Below are 26,693 nucleotides of genomic sequence, written 5' to 3'. Positions count from 1 at the left end.
GATAGGGTCTTGCTCTTGCTTAGGCTGGTCTCAAGAAAGCAGAACTGAGGTAGGACAAAAGAGGAATCAGGGACTGGGTAATATCATTTGCATTCTTCCATCAGCTTCATCCGGACTGTAATATTGTGAAATATACATTTGGTCTTCAACCCCATTTCCTAGGATACAAATCTTAAAATCCTTGGAATCTTCAAAGTAACTAGTATTTTTTAATATGCTAATGAGTTTACTTATGGTTGTCAGTTCCCTGGTAGCTTCAACATGGGGGCTGGTCACTAGAAAGAACAAGGCATGACCTCCAGGAAGGGGAGAGGGGCTGAAGTTTAAGTTGATCACCAATAGCCAATGATTTAATCCATCATGCCTATATAATGAAGCTTCCATAAAAATCCATAAAGGACTGAGTTCAGAGAGCTTCCAGACAGCTGACCACATGGAGGTTCCTAGAGGGGAGCACACCCAGGGAAGGCACAGAAGCTCTATACCCCTTCTCATACATCACCCTATGTATCTCTCCATCTATATCCTCTGTAAACCAGTAAATGTGTTTCCCTGAGTTCTGTGAGCCACTCAAGCAAATTAATAGAACCCAAGGAAAGGGTTTGGGGAACCCCTATTCATAGCCACTTGGTCAGAAGCACAGGTAAAACAACCTGGAACTTGCAATTGGCATTGGAAGTAGAGGGCAGTCTTGTGGGACTGAGCCCTCAACCACTGTGATCTGATGCTATTCCAGTGTAGAACTGAATTGAATTGGAAGACATCCAGCACCTGGTGTCTGATGCAGAAAAGAACTGATTGCTTGCTTGCTGGTTGGGAGAAATCATCACACATCTGATGTCAGATGCATGCCATGAGTATATATAGTTTGAGAAACTGAATTGGTTTCTTCTACAAGGACTAAGTGTGGACTTTTCAGGAATGTGACTGTGTTGCACTCACTAGAATTCACTGATGGAAGAACTATTAATATCTCCATCACAATCAGACAACCATGGCTCAGTGTCCTGTGGGACAACAAGACTGGGGAGACTGGAATGGTTCAGCATCATTTTTATCACTAGATTCCAATCGCAGTCCATGCTCTGGCTATTCCAAGCCACTCACACTGGGGAGGGAGCCTTGGTGTTGGTCCTCACCTAGCCATCTGGAGACTCTACCTGCTTTGTTCCAAGCCTCAATCACAGGGATATCGGAGGAAGCCAAGAAGAAGCAAACCAATCACTATTGCAGAATTCTGGAAAGGCTCAAGAAGTGGAGAGCCACGTCTAGGGTGTAGGAGCTGAAAACAGGAGAATTGGGTGATGGCTCATATAGGACACTGTTAGATTCCAAATCCTTTTCCTCATGTTACACAACCACACAGCTACCCTTCCTCAACCTCAGTAGAATACTGAAGATTTACTTTCAGAAGAGGTGGAGCCAAGGGGACTTCAGACTCAAGAAGACCTTCAAGAATGCCATTATGAAAGCAGAGAGATCAGTTAAAAGTCTACATACTGATTAGAACCATCCTCCTCCTGTCCCACACCCTACCCCACCAACTCTTGGCTCCAAGAACACTAGACATCAGGCTTACAGCAGACCAGCTCAAGAGAAAATACTCACAGAATTTAACAGCTGAGGAAGTCTCCTAACAAGATGGCCAACTCTCAGCCCAATTACCCTATGGAAGAGTCCACTGGTCAATGAATCCCTTTCAGGTACATACATCAGCTTTTTAATGCTCCACTTGTATATAAACAAACAGCAGAAGATCATCAAATATTTGAAAAAGGTCTCCCACATCAAAGACAGCGACAAAAACAACCAGAAAACAATGGTCTCAGAGGCAATATAGACTACAAAAGGAAAACCTCAAAAAGCTCTCATTAAAATCCTTAGAGAAGATATTGCACTTGTGAAACCAAAAGCAGGATGCTATTTTTTAAAATAAAAATAACTTTCACAAAATAAGAAAATGATTTTGGAATTTTTAAAATTTATTAGAAGAGCAGAAGATAAAGTCTTATAAAATGTAGGAAAAAAAAGACAAACAAATGGATGATAGATGAGAAAGACTGAAAAAAATATTAATTCAGGAGTTCTAACATGTTCATAATAAAAATTACAGATAAAGAGAACAAAGAAAATGGGGAAAATTAGGCCAGGCACAGTGGTTCACTCTTGTAATCCTAACACTCTGGGAGGCCAAGGCAGGAGGATTGCTTGAGCTCAGGAGTTTGAGACCAGCCGGAGCAAGAACGAGACTCCATCTCTACCATAAATAGAAAGAAATTAGCCAAACAACTAAAAAAATAGAAAAAATTAGCTGGGCACGGTGGTGCATGGCTGTAGTCCCAGCTACTCGGGAGGCTGAGGCAGGAGGATCCCTTGAGCCCAGGAGTTTGAGGTTGCAATAAGCTACGATGATGCCACTGCACTCTACCCAGGGTAACAGAGTAAGACTCCATCTCAAAAAAAAAAAAAAAAACAACATACAAAAGAGACTTTTCTTGATTTTGAAATGCCAATAACAGATAAATTCCTGCTTTTGCAATATGTATTTGTCTCACATAATTATAAGCTAAATAATATCTTACATGCATTAAAAGGGCTTCCTATTTTAAAGAAGGAAACAAAACCACAGAAAGATTCTTCATTGGGAGTATATTCAGGTAACTGTTAAAATAATTAGAAAACTGTCTGAATTCTGCTGTACTAAAAGTTTATTTATTGACTTTCTAAAAGTCTAGGCCAGGTATGGTGGCTCATGCCTGTAATCCTAGCACTTTGGGAGGTCGAGGTGGGAGCATCACTTGAGGCCAGGAGTTAGAGACCAGCCTGGGCAACATAGCAAGACTCCATCTCTACCAAAAATTTAAAAATTAGCTGGACATGTTGGCATGCACCTATAGTCCCAGCTATTCAGGAGGCTGAGGCAGGAGGATCATTTGAGCCCAGGAGTTCGAGGCTACAGTGAGCTATGATCACACCACTGTTCTCCAGCCTGGGTGACAGAGCAAGACCTTGTCTCAACCAATCAACAAAATAATATAAAATAAATAGTCCATGAAGCTTAAAGATGTCTATTTTCTTTAGATCTCAGTTATTCTTACATTTATTTGTATAGGTTTTAACTATATTCTCTACTTATTTTTCTTTCAGCATCTAAAATACAAAACATTTAACGACATTAATGAGAATTTGTGTTATCTTTAAGTACACTAAAACTCTTGACATTTTAAACCAATTCCCTCTCATCCTAAGGGTCACAGACCTACCTTGAGGATCGACTTCTTTCGCCAGCTTCAGTGCATCTGAGTTGGCAAGATCGGTGTTGGCTGGGGTGACAGCCAAAATCAAACAGTTCTCCCTCGTGATGAACTGCATAATCATTTCTCTGATCTGATATTCAATATCGGGTGGCTGATCTCCCACGGGCACTTTAGTTATTCCAGGTAGGTCGATAAGGGTTAGATTTAACACTGTGTGGAAAGGGTAAGAGTCTTACACACACCTTCAGTGCTAAACAATGACAATAAAGAATCATCTGTCACTCAGCTCAGCTGTATACATTGTATATCTGAACGACTCCAAGTGTGTTAGAATAAAAAGCATAGAATGCAAAATGATTTTGCTAGTTTTTTCTATTTTTATGATATGACCGTGCTATGCCAAATGATCACTTCAACATAATTTGAAAGGCACTTATTTGCATGCCTAACAGTTTTCTCCAAGAGCTGTCATATCTGTAACTCGGGAGTTATAATTAAAACACTGAACAGTAAATGCATATGCTGCCTGCCAGCCTTCTTCATCACCTTCAAATGGTATAAAAATTCTCAGAGTAAGATCTGCCCTTCCCTTAAAAAGCATCATATGCTATTTATAGAAGGTTAGCCACTTAGCCTAGTAAAAAGCTGTTAGCCATTTGTGGTACCCTGAGTCTACTGAGCAGGCTATACAAGCAGAGTCAGTGACAACATGACTCCAGTCTAACCTGTCTGTATGCAATGTGTTGGCACCAAGTCCCCTTGGGAAGTCATAATTGAGCTTATATCATTCATATTCTGTTTCAAAAGCAAGAGAGCTAGGTAGAGGCGGAGAAAAGAAAATTTGTCCCACTAAAAATTTAGTCAGAATAGAGGCTATTTCCCATCATATATCATGAATTGGTTATCTGATTTGTAAGTTTCTGCTGCTAGTCCATGGGGAAAAAAATCACAGTTGATTCTTCAGGAAGAAAATAAATAGAAAAATATAGGATTGCAAGGAAATCAAACAGGGGAAGACTAAACCATAGTAGCATGTACCACTAAGATTTCTGCAAAGACTAAAGATATTAAAAATGCAAGTTTTCATATATAACCCTCTTGAATTCTAAACATTTATAATAAAAATAAAGGAAGTTTTTTAAATGACTAACTCAATTCTGATTTTTTTAAAGTCATCTCCTCCTGACTCTCCACAAATATTCAAAGAGCTCTTTGAACCATACCATTCATGAATGGCAGTGTCCAAACACTATCCAAGAAACTCAGCACATCTTGTATCTTCTATGCAGATAACGTATGTTAATTAATGTAGTAAAAATTTTTGAGAAGAATTTGAAATTTTATTATTTTACTTACCATGTGGGGAGTAGACTCGTAAATTAATGGGTATAGAGGAGATGCCTTTATTCATTCCCGTCACTCGATCTGTTTCTGCTTCAATCTCATGACGAACTTCATCGAAATCTGTGAATTTCTTTCCTTTGGAATGTAGAAATTCAGCATATTCTACAAAAGACAGAATAATACAACCTAAATCCATGCATTTTTTGCCATAATTATGAGGAAACATGTTTCTTTAATTATAAGTCAAAGTATCCAATATTGTCTCTTCAATCATCATAATGACAGAGCACAATAGTTACTAAGAATCACAGTTAATACTTGGAAATAGTAAACATAGTACAAATGCTGTGAATTTTAAATTTGCTAATTTTCAGATAAGCAGTTAAGTACTATAAGCACTTCTTAAACTACCTAAGCTATTAAATAATTTAAAGAGAATTTTGGCTGTCCATATGGTAAAACAAATAACAGCACCCGATTGTCAAAGTCATTCTAGGGTACCCATGAATCCTGTTAGCACTTCCCTTTTCAATATCACCAGTCCATCAGGATGGAATGCTAAGATATATAAACATATCCTCAGAAGGCAAGGCGAATTAGAAACAAAATTTGCTTAATTCTTTAAAAAAAAAAAAACGTGGAATATTTTAGCTTAAAAACATACTATCCAAAATACTACATCAACTTGTGGAAAGACATTTTCTCAAGGAAAAAAAAAAAAAAGATAACAAAGTATTACATCAAATACTTACCATAATCCAAAAAAAAAAAAAATCAGTATCTAGACAGAAGGAAAAACTAACCACAAAAATAACAGAAAATTGTATTTTTTAAAATTTAAGTAACATTCTACCAACTGTAGTACTGTCAATTTCTATACCTACATCCAGAGATAACAGGTATATGAAAACAACACGATTTAAAAGAAAGCAGTAAGGTACTATCATATTTAAAACTTGAGTATAATTTTAACAAGGGAACAAATCTTAACAAATATTTCAGTTTCTCTAATAACTAGCTGAAGAATTGCTCTGCCAAACTGAGACAAAGGCTAAGCATCTTGGACCCAGATGCCAGCTGAGGCAATTAGTAGTAGCCTTTCTACCGTTCCCCACCATAAACATTTAATTTTCACTTTGAAGATTAAATGGCAAGGCCAATAGGGAGGTGGTTATAAGATGTGGTCACCTGTCTTCAAGCAGCTTATCCCTAACTTGAAGAGCTAATGATTGTATCACAGAGAAAAAAAGCTAACACAAGCAGCATGAAATCAGTGCTGAGCTACACTAAAATGATGTGAAAAGTAGAGAAAGGATAAATGGCTTCAAGCTGCAGTGCCCAAAAAAAGAAGTGGGATACGACCCGAATACTGAAGATTGGGGAGGATTCCAATATGTGCAGGGGGGAAGAAAGGTCTTTCAGAGGATCAGAGAATCTTAAATGATTTGACGAATCCATGGCAGGTTGTCATCAGCCTCTGTTTGGACCCATCCACTGATGGAGAACTGAGACTTGGACCTTTCTGGAAAAAACTCTTATTGGAAAATGTTTACATTGGCATGAAACCTGCTTCTGTGTCACAGTCCATTGGTCCAACTTTTGCCCTCCGGAGCCACTCAGACAAAGTCTTCGTGTCAAAAGGCCAGGGACAAAGCTTTGTGTCAGCACCAAGCGTTCCTGTCCTTCTGCGGCCTCTCTCACCCCCTTTCCTTGCTTGTCTGATCACTGCTCAGGCCTTCCGGGAGCAAAGATTTCCCACCACCACGGCTGCACAGAGCTGCAAAGGTCGAAGACGCCCAAAGTTGACCAAGGAGCTTCTGCTTTAATTTAGCAAGGGACTGAAATGGCCTCGCTTTCAGAGTGTGAGAGTGACAGTCAGACACAGACTTAATTTCTGTCTTGCCTGTCAATGTGCACGGACAGGAATATTTTTCTCTTTTAGTTTCTCTATGTAGTGATTCATGCCACTTTCTGAAAAACAGCAGGCTGAGTCTCCTGAAAGTTCATTCCCTTGATGGTAGAAGTATATACGACAAGAAAGATTCAGCAGGCTTCAGAAATCTTGCCTGGAGGGATCACCGCATCATTTGGCGTGTTCTGTCACATGTTTGTCCTCACGGATGCTGTTAGTATGAGAATATAAATTCCCAGAAGATAGAGCCTTCATTTTATTACCCACTCAGTGCCTAGGCCAGTACCATGTGACTGTAAGAGTTTAAAGATGAGTAGAGGACAAAACAATAAGAAAAACAATGAGGAACACAAGAAGTCAGATTCCAGAAAACAAGCAAAAATTAATAAGTAAAAATGAGTCAGAAATAATTTAGACGAAATTGAATTATATTTTTTCAGCTTAATATATTTTGTGGGAAATGCACACTTGAGGACTTATGGCTATCACAATTGTTACTGTCATAGAGTTAATAAGCTTCTGGATCAGGGACGACATTGTCACTTGTCATTAATCAATAAATTCAAGTTAACACAAATGTGAACTTCTCTTGTTGCCACTAGATGGCGCCTACTTGCTTTCTCTGTAGAAAACCAATGCCCTTCCAGAAGGTTGTAAAATCAATGCAATTTTCAAATGTGGTTTAAATTAGTTCCTGGACTCCTGAAAAGGCTTTTATCTTGGAATTGAGAGATTATAATCATGCCGGACCATCTCAAACCCTTGTATCTTTTTAAGGATAGCGTTTTGCAGGCAGATTCAGGGATGCCGGTAGTCATTTATTTGTCTGACTGATATTTATTAAGCTCCTAGTACTTGCCAAGCACTGTTTTAGAAACTGGGATACAGTAAAGGGGAAAAAAATAAGTCTCTAGCCTCACAAAGCTTAAATTCTAAGGAGGTGAAGTAAAACAGTAAACAGTGTGCATGTGCCAGATGCTAAGTGCTGTGGGGAAAATAAAACAGTAGGGGGATGGTAAATGCTTCGGGGGAGGAAAGTTGCTTGGTCATTCTACAGAGAAGGCTTCTCTGATATGATAAAGTGAGAAGAACGGGAGGGACCAAGCCATGCTGGATGCAAGGGCGTTCGGGCAGAGTGCCTGGGCAGACGGACATGTGCTCAGCCTAAGAAGAGGACAGTCCGTGTGGCTGGAGCACTCATGCAGGGGACAGAGGGAGGAAGGGAGGCCAGAGCTGTAGACAGACCTGGATTTGGAGGGCCTGTGGGCCATTTTAAGGACCTTAGTCTTTACACTGCGTGAGATGGTGGACCATTTGAAGGGTTTTGGGGAGAGGGGAAACATGATGTGGCCTAGCTTTGAAACAACTATGGCTGCTGTGTTGGGGACAGGCAATGGGGAGTGAGAGAGGAAGCCTGCGATCAGAACAATCCAGGTTAGAGATGATGGACCAAGGTGGCATCAGTGGGGTGGTGAGAGGTGGTTACACTCTAGTAAAAAACCAACAGCATCTACTGATGGATTAAAGCTGCGGTGGGAGAAAGACAGGCATCAAGGATAACTTCAAGGAGTTTGACCTCAGCAAGCGGAAGGATTTTGAAGTAGAAAAGACTGAAGGGAAGAGGCAGGGATGGGATGGGGGTTGAGCATCAGGAGTCTGGTTTGGGACCTTTTAAGCTTGTGTTACCCATTACCCACCACCGGAGTGGGGAAACAAAACCACTGCTAAGGTCGAGGATCACACGGCTGGAGGAGACACCATTCACATTCACAGTCATCTGGTAGGTGTCTGTTTATCCTGAAAATTTTCCAGAAGATGGCAGTCAAGTGCTTGAGGAAAAGGGCAGCTTTTTCTAATTAGCACAAAAATGCCTTTGGGGCTAAGACACATGAGAAGGAAGAAGTTCAATCAAGCTAGAGATGCATATTTGGGATTCACTAAAGTCAGGTGAGTGATGAGATCACTGAGTGAGAAAGACAGATAGGGAAGAAGTCAGACACTGGGCCCTGGGTTTTCCAAAGTTCAGGGGACAGGAGATGAAGACTGAAAAGGCAGGAAAAAAAAAAACCAAGATATCCTCCACTCCATCAAATCCTGCTAACATGTCAAGGAAGATGAGGACTAAGAAGGGATCACAGAATTTAGCAACTTGAGAGTCCTTCGGGAGGTTGACAAGAGCTGTTACAGTGGAGAGGGGTGAAAGCCTGTTTGGAAGAGGTTTAAAGGAGAAGAGAGGAAGTAGAGACTGATTATAGATAATTCTTTTAAGGAGTTTTGTTGTAAAGGAGAGGAAAGAAGCGAGAGGGCAGCTGGAGAGGGATGTGAAGTCAAGGGAGGGTTTCGTAAAGATGACAAGTGAACGGCGTGCTCACGGGCTAACGCTGACAGTCCAGTAGAGGGAAAGGTGATGCAGACCAAGAAGGGACGATGCTGAAGCCATGTCTTAAAGAGGGGGTGGGAGGCCAGAAAGAAGGAAAGAAACACGCCAGTCGGTACATCCATAGCAACAGGAAGGAGGCAGGACAACGAGTGCAGAGGAGACGAACAGGTAGAACTGATGGCGGTGGGGGTGTGTGAGATTCAGCCAGTGACGGTGGGGGTTTAGCATACTTATCTGAAGTCATTTTATATCTTTAAAAAACATTCATATATATATATATATATATATATATATATATATACACTCACTGGTTAAACAGTATAAATACTATTACTTCTATCACAAAATACATCTCTCTCCCCCCCTCCCCCACACACCTGTAGCCATAGAGTGATTCTAAATGATGACCTAGAAGCTAACAGTAACCATAGCAGGGATGTCAACTTGGGGACTAATCTCTGTCCATCACTGGGGGTCAGACCTGCCCAGCATATCAGAAAAACTGATGGGGCAGGAGCCACAAAATACTTTTTTCAATGGAACCCAGAGGCTCCTGGGAAAGAAGTCATCCTACAGGATGGAAAATTCAGGCAAAACCAGCTGACCTGAGTTGTCAGGAAGGGGCTCCCTGTAACCCATCCTCTACCTAGCCCCAGAGACTCATAGGTCTGTGTCCCCTTGTCTCTGACTAGAGTGATTATTGTCAGATCACACATCCCACTTTCCCGTTAGAAAAACATGGCAACCATAACTATTCTACAATTCACAGCTACAAGATTATACTCTCCGATAAGGTGAGTTCCACTGGCAACAAGGTAAGCCAGCCCTGTTATGGGATGTCTGCCCCCAGCGAGCAGACCATAAATAGGGGGACAGCAGAGGTGGCACAAATGTTTTTGCACAGTTGACCACGATTGCCATTAAGCGGGACCACTGATCAGCTTATATCCTCACACAATTCCTAAATAAAACTTTGTTAGCAACGCAGGAAAAAAATCACAGCTTGACCCCCCTGCTATTCAAAAACACAAACAGATGGAAACCTTGGAAAAAACTGTCACAAAACTAATGCATCACTTACTATACTTACCTCTGAAAAGAATGCTCACATGAGTTTGTGGATAAAGGAAATTCTAACATTTAAGCCAAATTCTACAGAACAAGCTGTCCTAGCTGATCCATAGCTAGACTTTTCAAGAGCTGGTAAATGTGTGTCTTCTGAGACTTTTATGCCATGGGAAACTATTATAATATGTCTGTAGGTTTACACAATCTCATCTCATGGTTTCGAGATATATTCTTTCTCACAGAAAGGCACAATTTCCGGGGGCATGAGCTCTCTTGACATGTTCTCAGTGTTCCTTTCATTGTAAATGCTTGGTAATGGGCACACGAAATGGCTTCTTTCTCAAACAGCTCCAGGCCTCAGCCCAGCATCAATCTGAATAGACAGTGTATTAAATTTCCCAGTCACAGGCTCACATAAAGGATGTGAGCTATGTGTGTATAACCATTGAAACTCTCATAATGCATCTACAAAATTCTATTTTGCAGCAGTATAGCCTGTCTTACTGAAATTCATGTTTCGGTTTCTAATAAAACTCCTATGGTTTTAGTTTCACAAAATAAGACTAGTTTTAAATATTTTTCCTGCTTTCTCAATGTTAAAAATATCCTACATTTGAATAAAAGGTTAAGATACATTTTTATATCAAAGAATAATGAGGGGGAGGGAGAATATTAAAAAAATCACAGCCATAACTCCATTTTATTTTTATTTCCCTGTAAAACATTTTAGCACTGTCATTTCTACTGGTCATGAAAAACAAATTATGCTAGGTTAAACAACTGACAAATTGTTTGGGGAAGGATGAGATGGTTTATGCCTGGGCAACGTTCCAATCATCTGTGAAAAGCACAGCATGACCGTAAGAACTTAAATATTTCCAGTATGCCCCTTACATGGGGAAAAATATGCATATGTTTCAATTAATCAAGGTTTAGTAGAAAGAAATAATTCTGGAGCACTAGCATATCACGTTGTCCACCTTTATTCTAGGAACCGGGGCCCTCAATGTTTTAACTGGAGTCTTATTTCTGAAATCTGTCAATAGCCATGTTTTGTGAGCACAGGGCTCCAGTGAAAATAGAGTCCGTGGGTCACATAAACGAGGGACAGTTTTCAGTGCCACTAGCTGAATTCACTGGCTGTAAAGAACATGTACGGATGACTGTGTTTAAAAACCTATTTCCTTCAAGGCAGAGGCTACATTTTACTTTTCTGTGTTTCCCTAATGCCTATCATATTGAGAGTAAAGGACATGTGTAGATTTCTTCCTTCTTTAAAGCAGTCTACTTTGTATATACGGTTGAGTAATGCCAGTTTTAAAAAACAATGCTTCCAATAAATACTCCACGTTCTCACTCATACATGGAAGCTACAAAAACTGATCTCACAGAAGTAGAGGGTACAATAGTGGTGACCAGTGACTGGGAAGGGGAAGGGAGGAGGGTAGAGGAAGAGGTTGGTTAACAGATACAAAATGACCGCTAGACAGGAGGAGTAAACGCCAGTGTTCTATAATACAACACTGTGGGGTGGCTATCGTTGACAATAATTCATTGGGCATTTTCAAATAGCTAGAAGAGAGGATTCAGAATATTCTCGACACTGAGAAACGATAAATGTTTGAGGTGATGATATGCTAATTCCACTGCTCTGCTCATTACACATAGTATACATGTACTGAAATAGCATACTGTACCCCATGAATATGTATAATTATGTATCAATTAAAAATAATAACAAAAAATGCTTCCATCAAGCCTTAAAGTCATTCCAAATTGAAGGCAAACCCTAGAATTGTGGTTTAAATGAATTATAAATTCATTTATAAATATGAATTATATAGGACCCAGATATAAAGCAGAACTCAATTGTGCTGCTAAGGTAAACATGTCTGGCAATCAGGAAAAAGAGAGGAACTCTAACAAAGCAAACAATAAACGTCAGGGAGTGCAGCAGTGGGTGAAAGGCAGAGGTCTCAGTAGGAGGGTTAAGAACAATGGGGGGGCAGGAATAAGGAGGGCCGAGATTTCATAACAGACAAAAGGCTGGTGCCAAGCAGGGTTCAGAGACCAGACATGGAGACTAGGGTTTAGGATCAGGGTTCTGGTACTCTCCGGTCAGAGAAGGACGTCAAAACGGAATCCAGACTCAAATGAGCCAAATGGTACCAGGCAGAAAACCAAGTGTGGATTCGGGCATGGAATGGAAGGTAGCACTGTTTTCACAAGACGCAAAGCCAAAGCCACTGAATAGTACTCAGGGTCAAGAGAGATTAATGTCACTGCCACCTTGATATTTGCTATTCAATGATGGCCTATACAATTTTCCTTGCTGAGGGCTGGCTGGCCCTAAAGCCTGGATGCTGGATGAGGTTACGACAACTGGTGAGGGTTAAGTGGCTCTAGATGAGCAGCGCTAGTGTCTGAGAGCAAGGCCAGCATTCTACAGAACTCCCCAGAGATGAGGGACTTGTATGGAATATTCTACCATACGCATCCCAAATAACAATCATAGAATCTGGCAGCTGTCATACCTACGTAGCTCAATTTAGTTCTACATTTTTTCCCAAAGAAGCCTGAAGAGTATAGCAAAAATCAACTCTATTTCATATTCATAGTTACCATGCAAAACATAATCAAGAGATAAACTATATTCCAAATACTGAAAACAAGTAAGAAGCACACCAAGCACTTGGCCCCAAATTGCGAAATGGATAATTATTCTAAGTCACAGCATCATCTGACGTGATTGTCCTCTTCCTTGAAACATTCTCTTCTACCGACTCCCATTATTCCAGCTTTTCTCATTTTTCTCCTTCTTCACTGATTCCTCTTGCTCCGTGACCTTTGCTCACTGTTCCTTCCCTTCTCTTCCACGCTTCTAAATATCGGAGCGCACCTAGACTTCCTTCTAGACCCTCTTCCCTTCTTTGTCATCTCCATCCTCCTTCTAAGTGATCTCATCTAATCTCGTGGCCTTAAAAAAATTTTACATATATCCCCCAAATTCATGAATCAAGCTCTCATCTCTCCCTGCAATTCCAGATTTGTCCATATCTAATTCTAATGCTTAACTGACATTTTCATTTAAATGTCCAATAGATGTCTCAAAATGAGCCTGCCCAAAACTAAACTCTTAATTCCCTACTACCCACCCCTTCCATTATCGATACCTACTCCCTGCCCTTCCCTCCAGTCTTCCGCATCTAAATTATTGATGCTAACATTGAATTAGGTGTTTACACCAAAACGAGAGCCATCTTTGCATCCCTTCTTCTTTTCCTCAGCTCTCTCCCAAATCCCTTCTCACCGCCTCCACTGTGGCCATGCCGCTCCTGAGCTGCACCTCCTTCCTGGCCTACGGTAAGAGCAGCCTAACTCTTCCTGATTCCACTCCTGCTCCACTGAATCCATCCTTCACCCTGCAGCAGGAAAGCTCTCTTGAAAACATACATCCCATCATGTGTCTCCTCTGTTTAAAACCTTTTATTGGTTTTCCAGTGCATTTAGAAAAATCCAGAATCCTCACCCTGGCCTACAAAGTGTCTGCCACTCGTCCACCTCTCTGATGCCGTCCCTATCCCTGCCCACCCTCCCTGCAATGGCCTCCTTACTGCTACTCAGGCACACCAAGCCCCTTCCTACCTCAGGGCCTCTCTATAAGCTGCTCCTCTTCTGGAATGTTCTTCCCTCAGCTCTCTGCTTTTGTGGCTCCTTCCTGTCCCTTACTATCATCCAAAATATCATCCCTTTAGAGAGGCTTCCCTGACCAGGCAAAGGAGCGGCTCGCAGTCCCATTCTATTATTATACATTGTCCAATTTGTTTTCTTCAGTACACATAGTCACTACCTGAAGTTTTTCTCTTTTGTTTTTATTGCCTGTCTTCATCCACTAAAATATAACATCCGTGAGAACAGGAATATTATCCATCTTGCCCCTGTGGTATCCCCAGTGCCTAAAACAGTGAATTGTATCCCTTAGGCACTCTCCATATATCTGTTTAATTGATGAGTAAATAAATGAATGAGCAAATGAGTGAATGAATCCATCAACAGACAAGCATTGGAAGAGGCTTGAGGTTTGTGGATGGGGAGAAGAAAATGATTATAAATCTGTCTTTTGACAGATATTAAGCTTGAGATAGCTTTGAAATATCTAAGTAGAGTTTCAAGCAGTCAGTTAGAAATACGGTCTGGAGTTGAGCCCAGGAGCTATAAATGTGAGAGTTACGACCTCAACGTTGCAGCTGAAGCCACGGCGTGGAAGAGACTGTCAAAGGGAGACGAGGAAATCGCACCAGGAAGAAGCCTTGGGTAGGTGCAACCTTCAACCGGCGAAGGAGACAGCAAGAGTGGCCAATGAGGTAGGAGAAAAAGCAGGAATATTTTGCCTCATAAAAACCAAAAAAAAAATAGAGTAAATTCAATAAGGAGAGAGTATATGACAGTGTAAAAAGCTGTTGGAAGGGCAAGGTAAGTACAAATTACTACCGGAATTGATAGAAACTGGGTATGTACTATATAGTTTCCCATACCCTTAAACAGTGTTCTATACATAATTTAAACCTTTCTTGTTATTTCGATGATTTTTCTATATATTACTTTGTTTATTTAAAAATTGTTTTATGTGCTATTTTGTGGTTTGTTTTTTTTTCCTTGTGTCTTTTCCCTTGCTATCAGGTTTATAGATGTCACTTCTTGCTGCTGGCAGTTCATCTGTTTTTACACCATGTTCCCATTCTAACTTGCAGTTTTATATTTTACTCTAGACTGAGAAATCCAGTAACCCGGTTTTATAGTCTGAGTCTAAAACAAGACTGGAAAAGCCCAGAATAAAGCCAGGACCTTGTAACGCATGAAATTTAGATCAAAGACTTTGCAATATCAATTTCGGCTGTTCAAGGCTCTTTTTTGCTTCCTTTTGATAATCAGCTAAATTTAGAAACTGAAAATACCATTTAAATATTCTAAATGAGGAGGTATTACAATGTGATTTAAAAATAATTGAATGTGCAAATTCAGAAATAGCAAACTATTCCATGTCATTCTTTGTTTTAATAACACAAAAAAATAAAGTAATCTGACAAGCAAAATTCTGTAGAGTAATTAAAAGCAAAATGATAATAATTTGTCATGAAAATTCAAGCAATTAGATTTCAATACAGAAAATACAATAGAAAGTTCAAGATTTGCAAAATGAAAATATTATTTCCCCACAGAACCTTAGACACAAAGGAATGAAGTTTATAAATGACATTTAAGTAGTAATAATATCAGAACTTCAAGTATATAAATATGTAACTAAAAACATTTTTTCAAAGAAAGTATCGGAGCTACAATATGCATTGCTGGATACATTATAATATCTCAACTGCTTGACGGAGAAAAACCTTTTCTATGAGTATACATTTTCAAAAAAATTTTTAGAGACAGAGTCTCCTTCAGTCACCCCGGCTGGAGTGCAGTGGCAGAATCCTAGTTCACTGCAGCCTGGAACTCCTGGGCTCAAGCCATCAACCCTCCTCAGCCTCCTGAGTAGCAGGGACTACAGGCACACACCACCATGCCCAGCTAATTTTTTTTACATTTTTTTAGAGAGAGGATCTCAAACTCCTGGCCTCCAGCGATCCTTCCACCTCAGCCTCCTGAGTCGCTGGGATTACAGGCGTGCACCACTGCACCCTGAGTGTGCACTTTTATGCACTAGTTGCCAACAACACTATTCCATCTAAATATATAAAGAAGGTCTTTAGTGTATTTGGTAAGGTCCTGAAATGTCTTCATGACAAATTCCTAGAAGTTGCTATCAGCTGTAAACAGAGCCAACTTAATTTTTGTATATGGTGGGAGTTGTGGATCAAAGTTCATATTTTACGTGTAAATCTCCAATTCTTTCCAGTAACCTTTGTGAAAAAGATTACCATTTTTCCACTGAATTGGCTCTGCACCTTTGCCAAAAATCAATTGTCTATGTGTGTGGGGGTCCATTTTTGAACTCTATTCTGTTCCACTGATCTATTTGTCCTTCTTTATGTCAGTGCCACACTATTAACTATTGTAGTTTTCTAGTAAGTTCTTGAAGTCAGGTAATGTTAATTCTCCAACTTTGTTGTTATTTTTCAAAGCTGTTTTGGCTCTTCTAGGTTCTTTATATCTCCACACGAATTTTAGAATCAGCTTGTCAATTTCTACAAAACAATTTTTGAATCTTTATCTACAGCATTCTTTGTAATATTGTTCAGAAAAAGTTTCCTCCTCTGGCCCAAGCTTGCACATACATACACAAAGCACTAGAATTTTCCCATGAGTGCCTGCTCTAATAAATGTATTAAATTTAACAAAATTACAGAGTCTTATAACTGGGAGGTACATCTCTAAATTCTGTCTCAATAGAGCAGTCACTTAAGTGTTGTTGGGGCCCTACAAAAATATTATCAATTATGCCCAAGCACTACCTAACTAGTGAGTATGGTATAGCTTGGTAATGAGAGTACACATTTTTGTAACAAAAAGTGTAAACCAATAAAAATAAAGATTTTATCTTGTAAATATCATGTAAATGCTTGGACATGATATTCACAATTGATTGTATAAAACTAAAATGCAAAGTAACTTCTCTGACAAGATGCCTTTGCTTCAGAAATGATAAAAATTATTCTCAGACTCAGGCAATAGAGTCAATCCAACCATTTCTTGAGATGTTTGGAAAAAAAGGAAGAAAAAGTAAACATTGTCCCTAGTATGAAGAAAACTCTTTTAATGGAACAGGTCAATTAGTGTATAAATTATCTAAGTGGAGATAAATAAACTTAAAATATTTTAAGGTTTCCTTTACATAATTTTCATTTTTAATCCCAAGGGATCCTTGTAAGAATATCTAGCACTCAGCAAAACCAAATGCATTGTGTGATCAGTTTAAATTATGCTAATAGAAATGTTAACTATTAAGAAAAAAACATCAAAACTCTGATCTGAAACTCAATATTATGGGTTTTTTCAACTCAATTTGCGTGTAAATTAATGCTTAGCTACAACTGTCACTAATTTTCTCAATTGGAACTTAATAGAAAACTCACAAGGACACTCACCTTATTTAAAAGAGGCTCAAACATGAAAAGTAATCGATTCCTTTTGCAAAATAGATAAAATTATGGGAGTTGGAAAACAGATAACCAGTAAAAAAAAATTATTTTGCTTGAAAAGCAGGTGCACTCATTTTAGAGGGTCCTTAAATATGAATGTATAACACAGATCACAATGCTATAATGAAAGTATGTACAGAGTAGGGACTGTGTCTTCTACATCTTCAATTTAACATTCCTCTGGTATACAAGAAGGATTAAAAGAATGAATGAATGAACAATTCCAAGTCAAAAATGAACTACTATTCGCTATTTTTCAAAGACTATGAGGTCTTGGTCTCTTTCAGCATTTTAGAACTTCCAGCATTTTTTTCCTCATTTAGTCTGAACTAACACTCTGGAACAAAATCTTTTTCTAAGAACTTCTTTTTAGGAGTAGAACATTTTAGAATCTTTTTCTGAGCCATCTTCTCCCTTTCTGGTCTAATCAGTTGTAGAGACTAGCTCAGGATAAAACTCTTGAGAGTATGTTATTGCTGTCTGGACTTAATTTTAGTAAGAAGCTTAATAACAAAAAAATATTATATTTTCACTTTCCCAAAACCTGTTCTGGCTTTTGTGATAAGGTTTTCTATTTCCTTGGTGAGCAAGCCTTCAATTACACATTGTACTTCTTAGGTTATAGAATTCAGACTGTTTTCCATTCTGTAATATAGTATATCCTTTCAACTGGGAGTTGAGTTTTCTGGCCACATGAAAATCTACTATTTATTAAGGAACTACTGCTGTAGGGATACAAAGTGTTAAAAGCTGTATTTCACCTGGAGATGAAAACAAACTTATAAAAATTAAGCAAAAGATTTAAACAAGATTTTAAGATGGAAAATAGCTTCATGAATAATGTCAAATGAATGCTGTGTTAGATTTTGCACAGGGAGAGGTCTTTTTAGGTTGGGGTGGTCTGTAAAGGATTTATGGAAAGGGTAGCATCTGAACTAGATTTAGGAGGATTCATAGAATTGGAGAAAAGCCAAGAAGAGAAAAGAGAACATTTAAAACCATAAGCAAATGATTGACAAAAGTACCAAAGGGAAAAAGCAAAAGAAAATTGGTGTATATAGCCGGTCAAATAACAACAAATATCCAATTAGAAAAATTATTTGTAGGATGAATAAGTGAAAGCATAAAGCATTTATAGAGTGTAAGAGACAGAATGTCCCTCTCTTTGTGGGTAAACATTAAGTGAGATAATCCACATAAAGCATGTAGCACGAGTCCATTGCATACTAAGAATGTAAAAAATGTAGGCTATTGTTCTTCTTACCATTATTTTTTTGGTGATTAATTCTTTTTTTATTATTTTGTTTTTTAAATGATCAACATAAATGTAATGGCTGAATGCGACAAGCACTTTATTTGATTTTTATTAATATAACCTGTTAGGGAAAGAGGTTTCCACAGAAAACAAAACTGAATTCTGATAATAGCTACCTGATTCTTCTTACTTAACATCCTGGAAGAAGAAATCAAAGAACTAACTGAGGCCCAATGATAAACCATGACCAGTGCAAAGTCAGAAAGAATGATAGCTGTATACAACACCATATACATAGCATTTAGCCTAGTGGTCCCAGCGGTGTGACCATACCTCATCTTTGCCTTAAACACTGATTTTATAAAACAGTACTTGCCCAAGATGGAATTGCATATAAAAATTCATACTTATCCCAAAGAGAATTTGGAAGGTAATTATACATGTTAGCAAAAATCTTTTCATTTATCACATTTAAAATACAATAAAAATTGAATCCAAAAACTTATTTTATGCACATATTCTTAAGACACATCTGTTATGTAAATCAGGATATAAATTAACACATATTAATTCCTGTTAATATACATAAAATCTGGGAAAATAGGTATTATTGTCCTGGCTAACCTGAAACTTCTCTGTGCCTCAGTTTCTTCCTATGTAAAATGGATAATGATAACAATCATATTCCATATAGCTAAAAATGTCAAGGTTTCCCAAAAATGTACCCTTAAAAATTTTAATATATATGGCCTTACCTTTATTATTCTTTAATAGTGCTAAGTTTGTTATTGGATTGTTTAATAAATTATTTCAAGGCATAATAATTTTTTTTGCTTCAAAGTAGTCCATCTATAAAGTGAAAATAAGAATAGGATGCAGAAGAAAGGAACTATTTAAGCCAAATAAAAATAAGTACTTATTTTTATCTGTTTCCGCCAAAACCTGTGGTTTTGCCCAAGTGCAAGCCCCAACATCACATGGACTTCTATAATTACTAACTCTTGACCCTTAGAACAGCGGTCCCCAACCTTTTTGGCACCAGGGACCAGGGATTGGGGGCGGGGGAGGTGAGGAGGGCGTCCCGGGAGGATTCAAGCCACCACATTCATTGTGCTGTCAAACCTCTCTGCCAGCGACAGTCTGCACTTGCAGCCGCTCCCAACGCCGGCGCCACCAGCCCAGCCCCACCCCAGGTCATCAGGCACCAGGCTCTGGACACAGCCTAGGTCCCTCACATGCACAGTCCACAGTAGGGTTCGTGCTCCTAGGAGAATCTAATGCCGCTGCTCATCTGGCAGGAGGCGGAGTTTATACGGCGATGCAAGCGATGGGCAGAGGCTGAAAATACAGATGAAGCTTCCCTTGCTTCACCCTCTGCTCACCTTCTGCCGTGCAGCTCGGGCCCTAACAGGCCACAGACCCGTACAGGTCCATCGCACGGGGGTTGGGGACTGCAGCCTTAGAGTAAATTTAAAACGACTAAGAACCTGTTATACCGTATACCAACCTTTTATTCAAATGCCTAATTTCATGATAATACCCTCAACAACCTTGGTAAGTAGGTACTGTTACCTGGGTAAACTGCAACTTCTCTGTGCCTCAGTTTCCTTTCTGTAAAATGGGAATAATAATAATAATATCACTTACCTCCTAGGATTGCTATGAGGACTATGTGAGTCAATATATGTGTTGGGGCTCAGAAAATGATACGCCAAAATAGGGTGCCTTGAATCGACATGCTGAACTAAAGAAGAAGCCTCAAGGTCTCTCTCTGATCTTCCCCTCTGATCCTCTTTTTGCCACTCAAACCCCTGGGAGAAATTCTCTGGAATTTCCTTAGCTGACTCAGAGAACATCTTCCCCAAAGAAATGCAATTGTTTTAAGATCCCTTCCCTAGAAATCTCACCCAAAACCAGGAAAGATCAACCACCAGAGGAGAAGAGACTGGGAGTCGTCAACAAGTCCAGACAGACTTGTCCTCTATTCTTCCAAGGGCAGCTCCAGGATATCACCCAGGCTTTGCATCTGCATAGTAAGACGAGCTTTGTTCACAGTGAAGTTCTGTCCCTCACCTCCCTGCCACCTCCCTCAGAGCTCAGAGGAACCTGGTCCCAGGCCATTGTTCTTTGGGCTCATTCATTTCCCCTGAAAATCAATTACACCTATACTCCCCACTTCCCTACTTCCCTCTCCCCAGCTGAAGACGGTATTAAGCATTAACCATTTGGCCCTGTGTGTGTGTGTGTGTGCGTGTGTGTGTGTATGCGCGTGTGTGTGCGCATGTGTGTGTGTGTGCGCACGCATGTGTGTGTGCGTGCGCGCGCGCGTTTAGGGGAGGGAATAAGGTCTCACTATGTTGCCCAGGCTGGTCTTGAAATCCTGGGCTCAAGCTCCCACCTCAGCCTCCTGAGCAGCCTCCTGGGATTACAGGTGTGCATCGACATGCCCCGCTAAGTTCCACATTTTTTTGTGTGGTTCCTATGCTTATGCACATTAATAAATTCATTATGCTATTTCTTATTAACCTATCTTCGGTGTCAGCCATGACCTTTATGATGGGGAGGAAAAGGATCACCCCCTTCCACCCCTATATATGCACTTAGACAAGTGCCTGGTAAGCACGTACATGCTAAATGCTGTATAAACGTAGTTAGTAAAATAGTGATAATAACAATTATTATAGCTTTTCTAGAAATAAAGTTTTTCTCCACCAAAGCTAAATGACCCAAATGAAGGCAAAATTAGAAACATCTCTACAAGTGCCGGGGATAACCACCAACACACTTGGACAACACAAGAGCATAATTTTGCAGTTTGGTAGTTGAAATTTACCTTGATGTAGTAATCATTTATTTGTTCCAATCATTTGTTCCAATGTAAAACAAATTTAAATTTAGTCCCATTGCTTCCTCAGTATAGTTCAGTGAACAAATTTGTGACATAAGAACAGACTTCTACTCCAACTATAATAATCCCTTGAGATTGTTAAATAAAATTTACAGAAGGCCCTGGGTTGGGTCTGAGCTCCTGCGCTAAGCCCAACAGACCAAACCAGAATGGCATCCCCCATGCTTCAGTCCCAGGCCACCAAGCTGAAGCTAAGTTGTTTATCTGACCCTCCCAGAAATCAGGAGAGAGCTAATAGCAAATCCTCAAACAATCCAGTACCAGCAGGCAAGATAAGGAAGTCCCTCTGCTTTAACCTTTACGAGGAAAGTAACTTTGAAACAATCAATCCACTTTTCCACTTTTTGTTTCCTGTTTCTGCTTTCCTCAGCCCTTTGCTGTCTATGAAACCAACCTCCTCTGCTCAGCTCATTGGGAACACACATTCTATTTTATAAAATGAGGTGTTGCCCGATTCTAGAATGGCAAATAAAAGCCAATTAAGACCTTTAAATTTGCTGTAATTTTGTCTTTTGACAAGACCATTTTGTAGGATCAGAATAAAAAAAAGGTAAGCTGTGAGCTTCTGTCCTCATGAAATCATGTTCATTAGAAGCTTCAATCACAGAGTTCTTTGAACTAACAACAGAGCATTTTTCATGTGTTTAGCACATGCATACGTTCAAAGCACCTTCATGTGCACTACCTCATTCAATCTTCAAAAACATTTTATGGAAAGTGATAATCAAAGTAGTAGTAGCCTGGGCAGAGAAAAAGCTTCCTCTGTGCCCACTGAAGGTTTGCAGGAAAATGAACTGACAAAAGGCAGATTAATAGGAGAAAAAGGCATGCAAAATTTATTTAATGTGCATAAACACAGAAGCCATACACAAAGCATGAGACTCAAAGAGGGGCCAGACAGTTGAGGCCCCCAAATCTCTCTTCCTAAGGGAGAGATGTATGGACCTGAGAGGCAGACAGACATCTGGTAAATGATTCTCTTTGGAAGCTGGATGGGACAAGTTTTGGGAAGCTGAGGGTTGAGCAGCTGTGAACACAGGCTGTCTTATGATGCAGATACAAAACCCAGGTAATCTCTTGCAACTGCCCGGGAGGAATAGAGGAAGTCCGTCTGGGCATGGTGAGGACTCCCTGTCTCTTCTCCTCTGTGGCTGATCTTTCCTGGTTATTTAATGAAATCTCTAGGGAAGGCGTCTTAAAACAATCGCGTTTCTTTGGGAAACAAGTTTTCTTAGTCAGAAAAAGAAATTCCAGAGAGAGTCCCTCCCAGTGCTTCAGAAAAGAAAGAGGATCAGAGAGACAGGCAGGCAGGGGAAGGTCTGAGAGAGACCTTGGTTCCGAGGCTGATTTCTGAGGCCTTTTCATTTTCAAAGCACTCAGCATGCCAAAAAGCCATAATTGGGGGAATCATTTTCTGTGCCCCAACAAAGTGATTTCTCTATAAAGTTACAAAACTGAAAAATGGTGGAAATACCAGAACTCAGGTCACTTCACCCTGGTCCAGAGCTCACTGCACCATACCAAGCTGCATCCTCGAGGAATGGCATTTTAGTTACAATGGAAATCTGTAGGTATGAGGCTGCGCCATGTGTGGAATTGGCGTGGGAAATGCCTCAGAACTGGTTTTTTTCCCCTCTTGGGCCCCCTTAACATTTCTGAGAATATAACAGTAAAAGGATCAGAAGTGAAGATTTGTGAACCCCACCCCTGCTCACGGAGGGGAGGGAAGAGAGAAGCCTCTTCCATAGCTCACACTAAGAGGCCTTTCAGATAGTTTGAAATCCTGGAGCCAGGGGCCAGCGAGGCTTCCGTGCCTGACTCAGGCCATAGAAAGCTCAAGCCTGTGGGAGTAGACGGTCCGGCCTGCACAGCCCAACACCGGGGCAAAGGATAGAATACGTATGTCCTATGGCACAGAGTGGACCACCTGGGAAAACAAGCTGCCCCAAAAACATATAAGTGTGGTTCAGGAGGGCCACCTGGAGGGGCAAGGGGACTCCCGCAGGGACTACCTGTATGGACTGGATGATCAGTACGACAGAATGAGAAATACATATTTGATCTCTACCCACAGTTCCTGACACAGAGCTTCTAAAACCCTTGGAATTTCCTGAGTGATATGGGTGAGAGGAACATCTATGCATAACATGCCCTCTCCACCATACCTGAATTTATGCTAAGGAGGTGACTCTTGATGGTCCCAAAATAGCTTATGGATGGGGGCTGGTTGCCAGAGGAACCAACCATGTGACCAGAAGGTTGGAATTTTCAGCGCCATCCCCCAATCTCCAGGGAGTGGAGAGGGGCTGGAAATCGATCACCAATGGCCAATGATTCAATCAATTGTGCCTACGTAATAGGCCTCCATAAAAACCCTAACTGAAGGGGTTCAGAGAGTTTCCAGGTTGATGAACACACTCATGTGCTGGGAGGGTGGTGCACCCCAACTCCATGGGGACACAGGCTTCTGTGCTTGAGACCCTTCTGAACCTTGCCCTATGTACCTCTTCTGGCTGTTCATCTGTATCCTTTATAATAAAGTGATAAACATAAGTAAAGGGTTTCCCTGAATTCTATGAGCTGTCATAGAAAATCATTGAACCCAAGGTAGGGGTTGTGTCAACCCCCAATATGTAGTCAAATTGCACAGAAATGTGGGCACCTGGGGACCCTCTACTTGAAATTGGCATCTGAACTGGGGACAGTGTTGTGGGACTGAGCCCTCGGCCTATGTGTGGAGTGTGTGCTGACTCTGGGTGGTCAGCATCTGAACTGAGTTGAATTGCAGGACATCCAACTGGTGTCCACAGAGTAGTAGACAATTGCTTGGTGTAGAAAACCCGCACATTTCGTGTCAGAAGTGTTATGTGCAAAGAATAGTTTTCTATCAGTCAGAAAAACAAGAGGCTGCCCATACCAACGGAGGGTGACTGGAGCCGAGGTGACCCATGACACAATGGAGGTTCCCGGAGAAGAGAAATCACTGAGGAGACCAAGTTAGACAAGGCTTTTCTACCCCTGTTGTGTCCTGCTTATTCAACTTACCGGTTACAGTTAAAATAAAACACATTCAAAAATGCAAAGTATAGTTTTAATTATTTGGTGGAATGCCATGAATCAAAGTATTCTCCATAAAGGAAACAGCTTTGAAAAAAAAATCAAAGTTTTTTTACTATGATAATATATATTTCTCATAAAATTTGTCATTTTAATCACTTTTCTTAAGAATAAACTTTATGTTTTAGAGTGTTTTAGGTTCACAGAAAAATTGACCAGAAAGTACAGACAGTTCCCATATACCTGCTGCACCCACATATGCAGAGCCTCCCCCACTATCGATACGCGTCACCAGAGTGGGACATTTGTTACAGTCGATGAACCTACATTGACACATCATTATCACCCAAAGTCCACAGTTTGCATTAGGGGTCTCCCTTGTGTTGTATACTCTGTGGGTTTTGACAAATACATAATGACATGTATCTACCATTGTAGCATCATACAAAATAGTTTTGAAACCACCCTTTACAAATTAATAAAGGGATACAAGGCAAGAACTGTAGTAGAGGCCTAAACTCTGCAAAGGCACAGGCACAGTTAAAAATAATAATACTAACCAGCCATTGTCCCCTAGTCTGCCTTTTTATAATTGCTACTCACGAGTCACATAGCTGATGGTCATAAAGATTCTTAACTTTCTCCATAGATATAGCATCACCCTTATGAAACCTAAGGCTAGTTTTTGAGATATCTTCCAGGCCCTGCATTCCAGCAGACCGGCTGACCCTCCCAGACCAGTGGCCCCTACCAAGGAACTGACTCAACTGGTCTTGCAACCCCTACCCAGGAACTGACTCAGCACAAAAAGATAATTTCTACACCCCTATGGTTCCACCCTGAACCCAGCCAATCAGCAGACCCAACTGCCTAGCCCTTTGCCTGCCAAGCTATTTTGAAAACCCTTTCTCCTAAATCCTCAGGGAGAGAGATTTCAGAAATTCCTCCCATCTCCTTACGTGGCGCTCTGCGATATTGAAGTCTTCCTCCGGTGCAACCACGGCTGCCTCGGTGTATTGGCTCTTCTCTGTGCAGCGAGCAATGCAGCCTGGTTGGGCTGTAACAGTTTCACAGGCCTAACAATCCTCTGTGATCCACTTATTTATTCATCCTTCCCTTCCCCCAACCCCCAGCAACCACTGATCTTTTTACTGTCTCCATAGTTTTGTCTTTTCAGGAATGTCATATGGTTGGAACCATAAATTATATAGCAATTTCAGAACAGCTTCTTTCCCTTAGTATCAGGTATTTAAGTTTTCTCTATGTCTTTTCATGGCTTGATAACCCATTTCTTTTTAACAATGAATAATATTCCATCATCTGGATGTGCCACAGTTTATTTATCCATTCACCTATTGAAGGACACCTCGGTTTCTTCCGAGTTTTGGCAATTATGAATAAAGCTGATATAAACCTCCGTGTGCAGGTTTCTGAAGGGACATAAGTTTTCAATTCATTTGGTTAAATACCAAGGAATGTGAATGCTGGATCACATGGTAAATATATGTTCAGTTTTGTAAGAAACCACTGAACTATCTTCCAAAGTGTCTGTACCATTTTGCATTCTCACCAGCAATGAGTGCGAGTTCCTATTGCTCCACATCCTTGCTAGCATTTGGTACTGTCAGTGTCTTGGATTTTCACCAGTCGGACAGGTGTGATTTTAACCATTTTAAATGTGCAATCAGTGGAATTAAGTACATGCACAATTTTGTGTAACTGTTATAGACTGAACGTTTGTGTCCCTCCCAAAATCCATATGTTCAAGCGCTAGCCCCTAATGTAATGGTATGAGGAGGTGGGGCCTTTGGGAGGTAATTAGCTTTAGAAGAGGTCAGGAGAGTGGGGTCCTCATGATATGGGATTAGTTCACTTATAAAAAGAGACCTGAGAGCTTTTGCTTTTGTGCGCACGCATTTGTGCGCTCTCTCTCTCTCTCTCTCTCCACTAGGTAAGGGCAGAGCACCAAGATGGCTGCCTGTAAGCCAGGAAGAGGGACCTCACCAGGAACAGAATCAGCTGGCGCCTCAATATCCAAAACTGTGAGAAATCAATGCCTGTTGTTTAAGCCACCCAGTCTATGGTATTTTCTTACAGCAACCTGAGCTATGACAGTAACCATCACCACTATCTATTTCCAGCACTTTTTCATCATTCCAAACAAACTCTGAACTCATTAAACAATAATTCTCCATTCCCCCTTGCCTCCGACCTCTTGTAACCTCTATTCTACTTTCTGTCCCTATGAATTTGCCTATTCTCAGCCCCTCACATAAGTGGAATCATACCTGTCTGCTATGGTGTGAATGTGTTCCCCCAATTTCATGGGTTGGAAACTTAATCCAATGCGTACTGAGAGGTGGGGCCTTT

General features: G+C 40.4%; 1 protein-coding gene across 2 annotated transcripts in view; it reads right to left on the bottom strand.

The window, feature by feature from the left end:
• DNM3 (dynamin 3) overlaps positions 1-26,693 on the bottom strand; it is a 607,030-nt gene that overhangs the window by 440,451 nt on the left and 139,886 nt on the right. For both annotated transcript variants that reach the window (XM_012657777.1, XM_012657778.1), the window contains exons 3-4: positions 4,614-4,763; positions 3,264-3,467 (exon numbers count right to left, since the gene is read on the bottom strand). In XM_012657777.1, coding sequence (XP_012513231.1) covers positions 3,264-3,467; positions 4,614-4,763 — 354 coding nt within the window. The remainder of the gene's footprint in view (positions 1-3,263; positions 3,468-4,613; positions 4,764-26,693) is intronic.

The sequence above is a fragment of the Propithecus coquereli genome, unplaced genomic scaffold (assembly GCF_000956105.1).
Source record: "Propithecus coquereli isolate 6110/MARCELLA unplaced genomic scaffold, Pcoq_1.0 Scaffold56, whole genome shotgun sequence".
Taxonomy (NCBI): Eukaryota; Metazoa; Chordata; class Mammalia; order Primates; family Indriidae; genus Propithecus; species Propithecus coquereli.
Note: the sequence above shows the minus strand (reverse complement) of the source record. Positions and strands in the feature narration are given on the sequence as shown.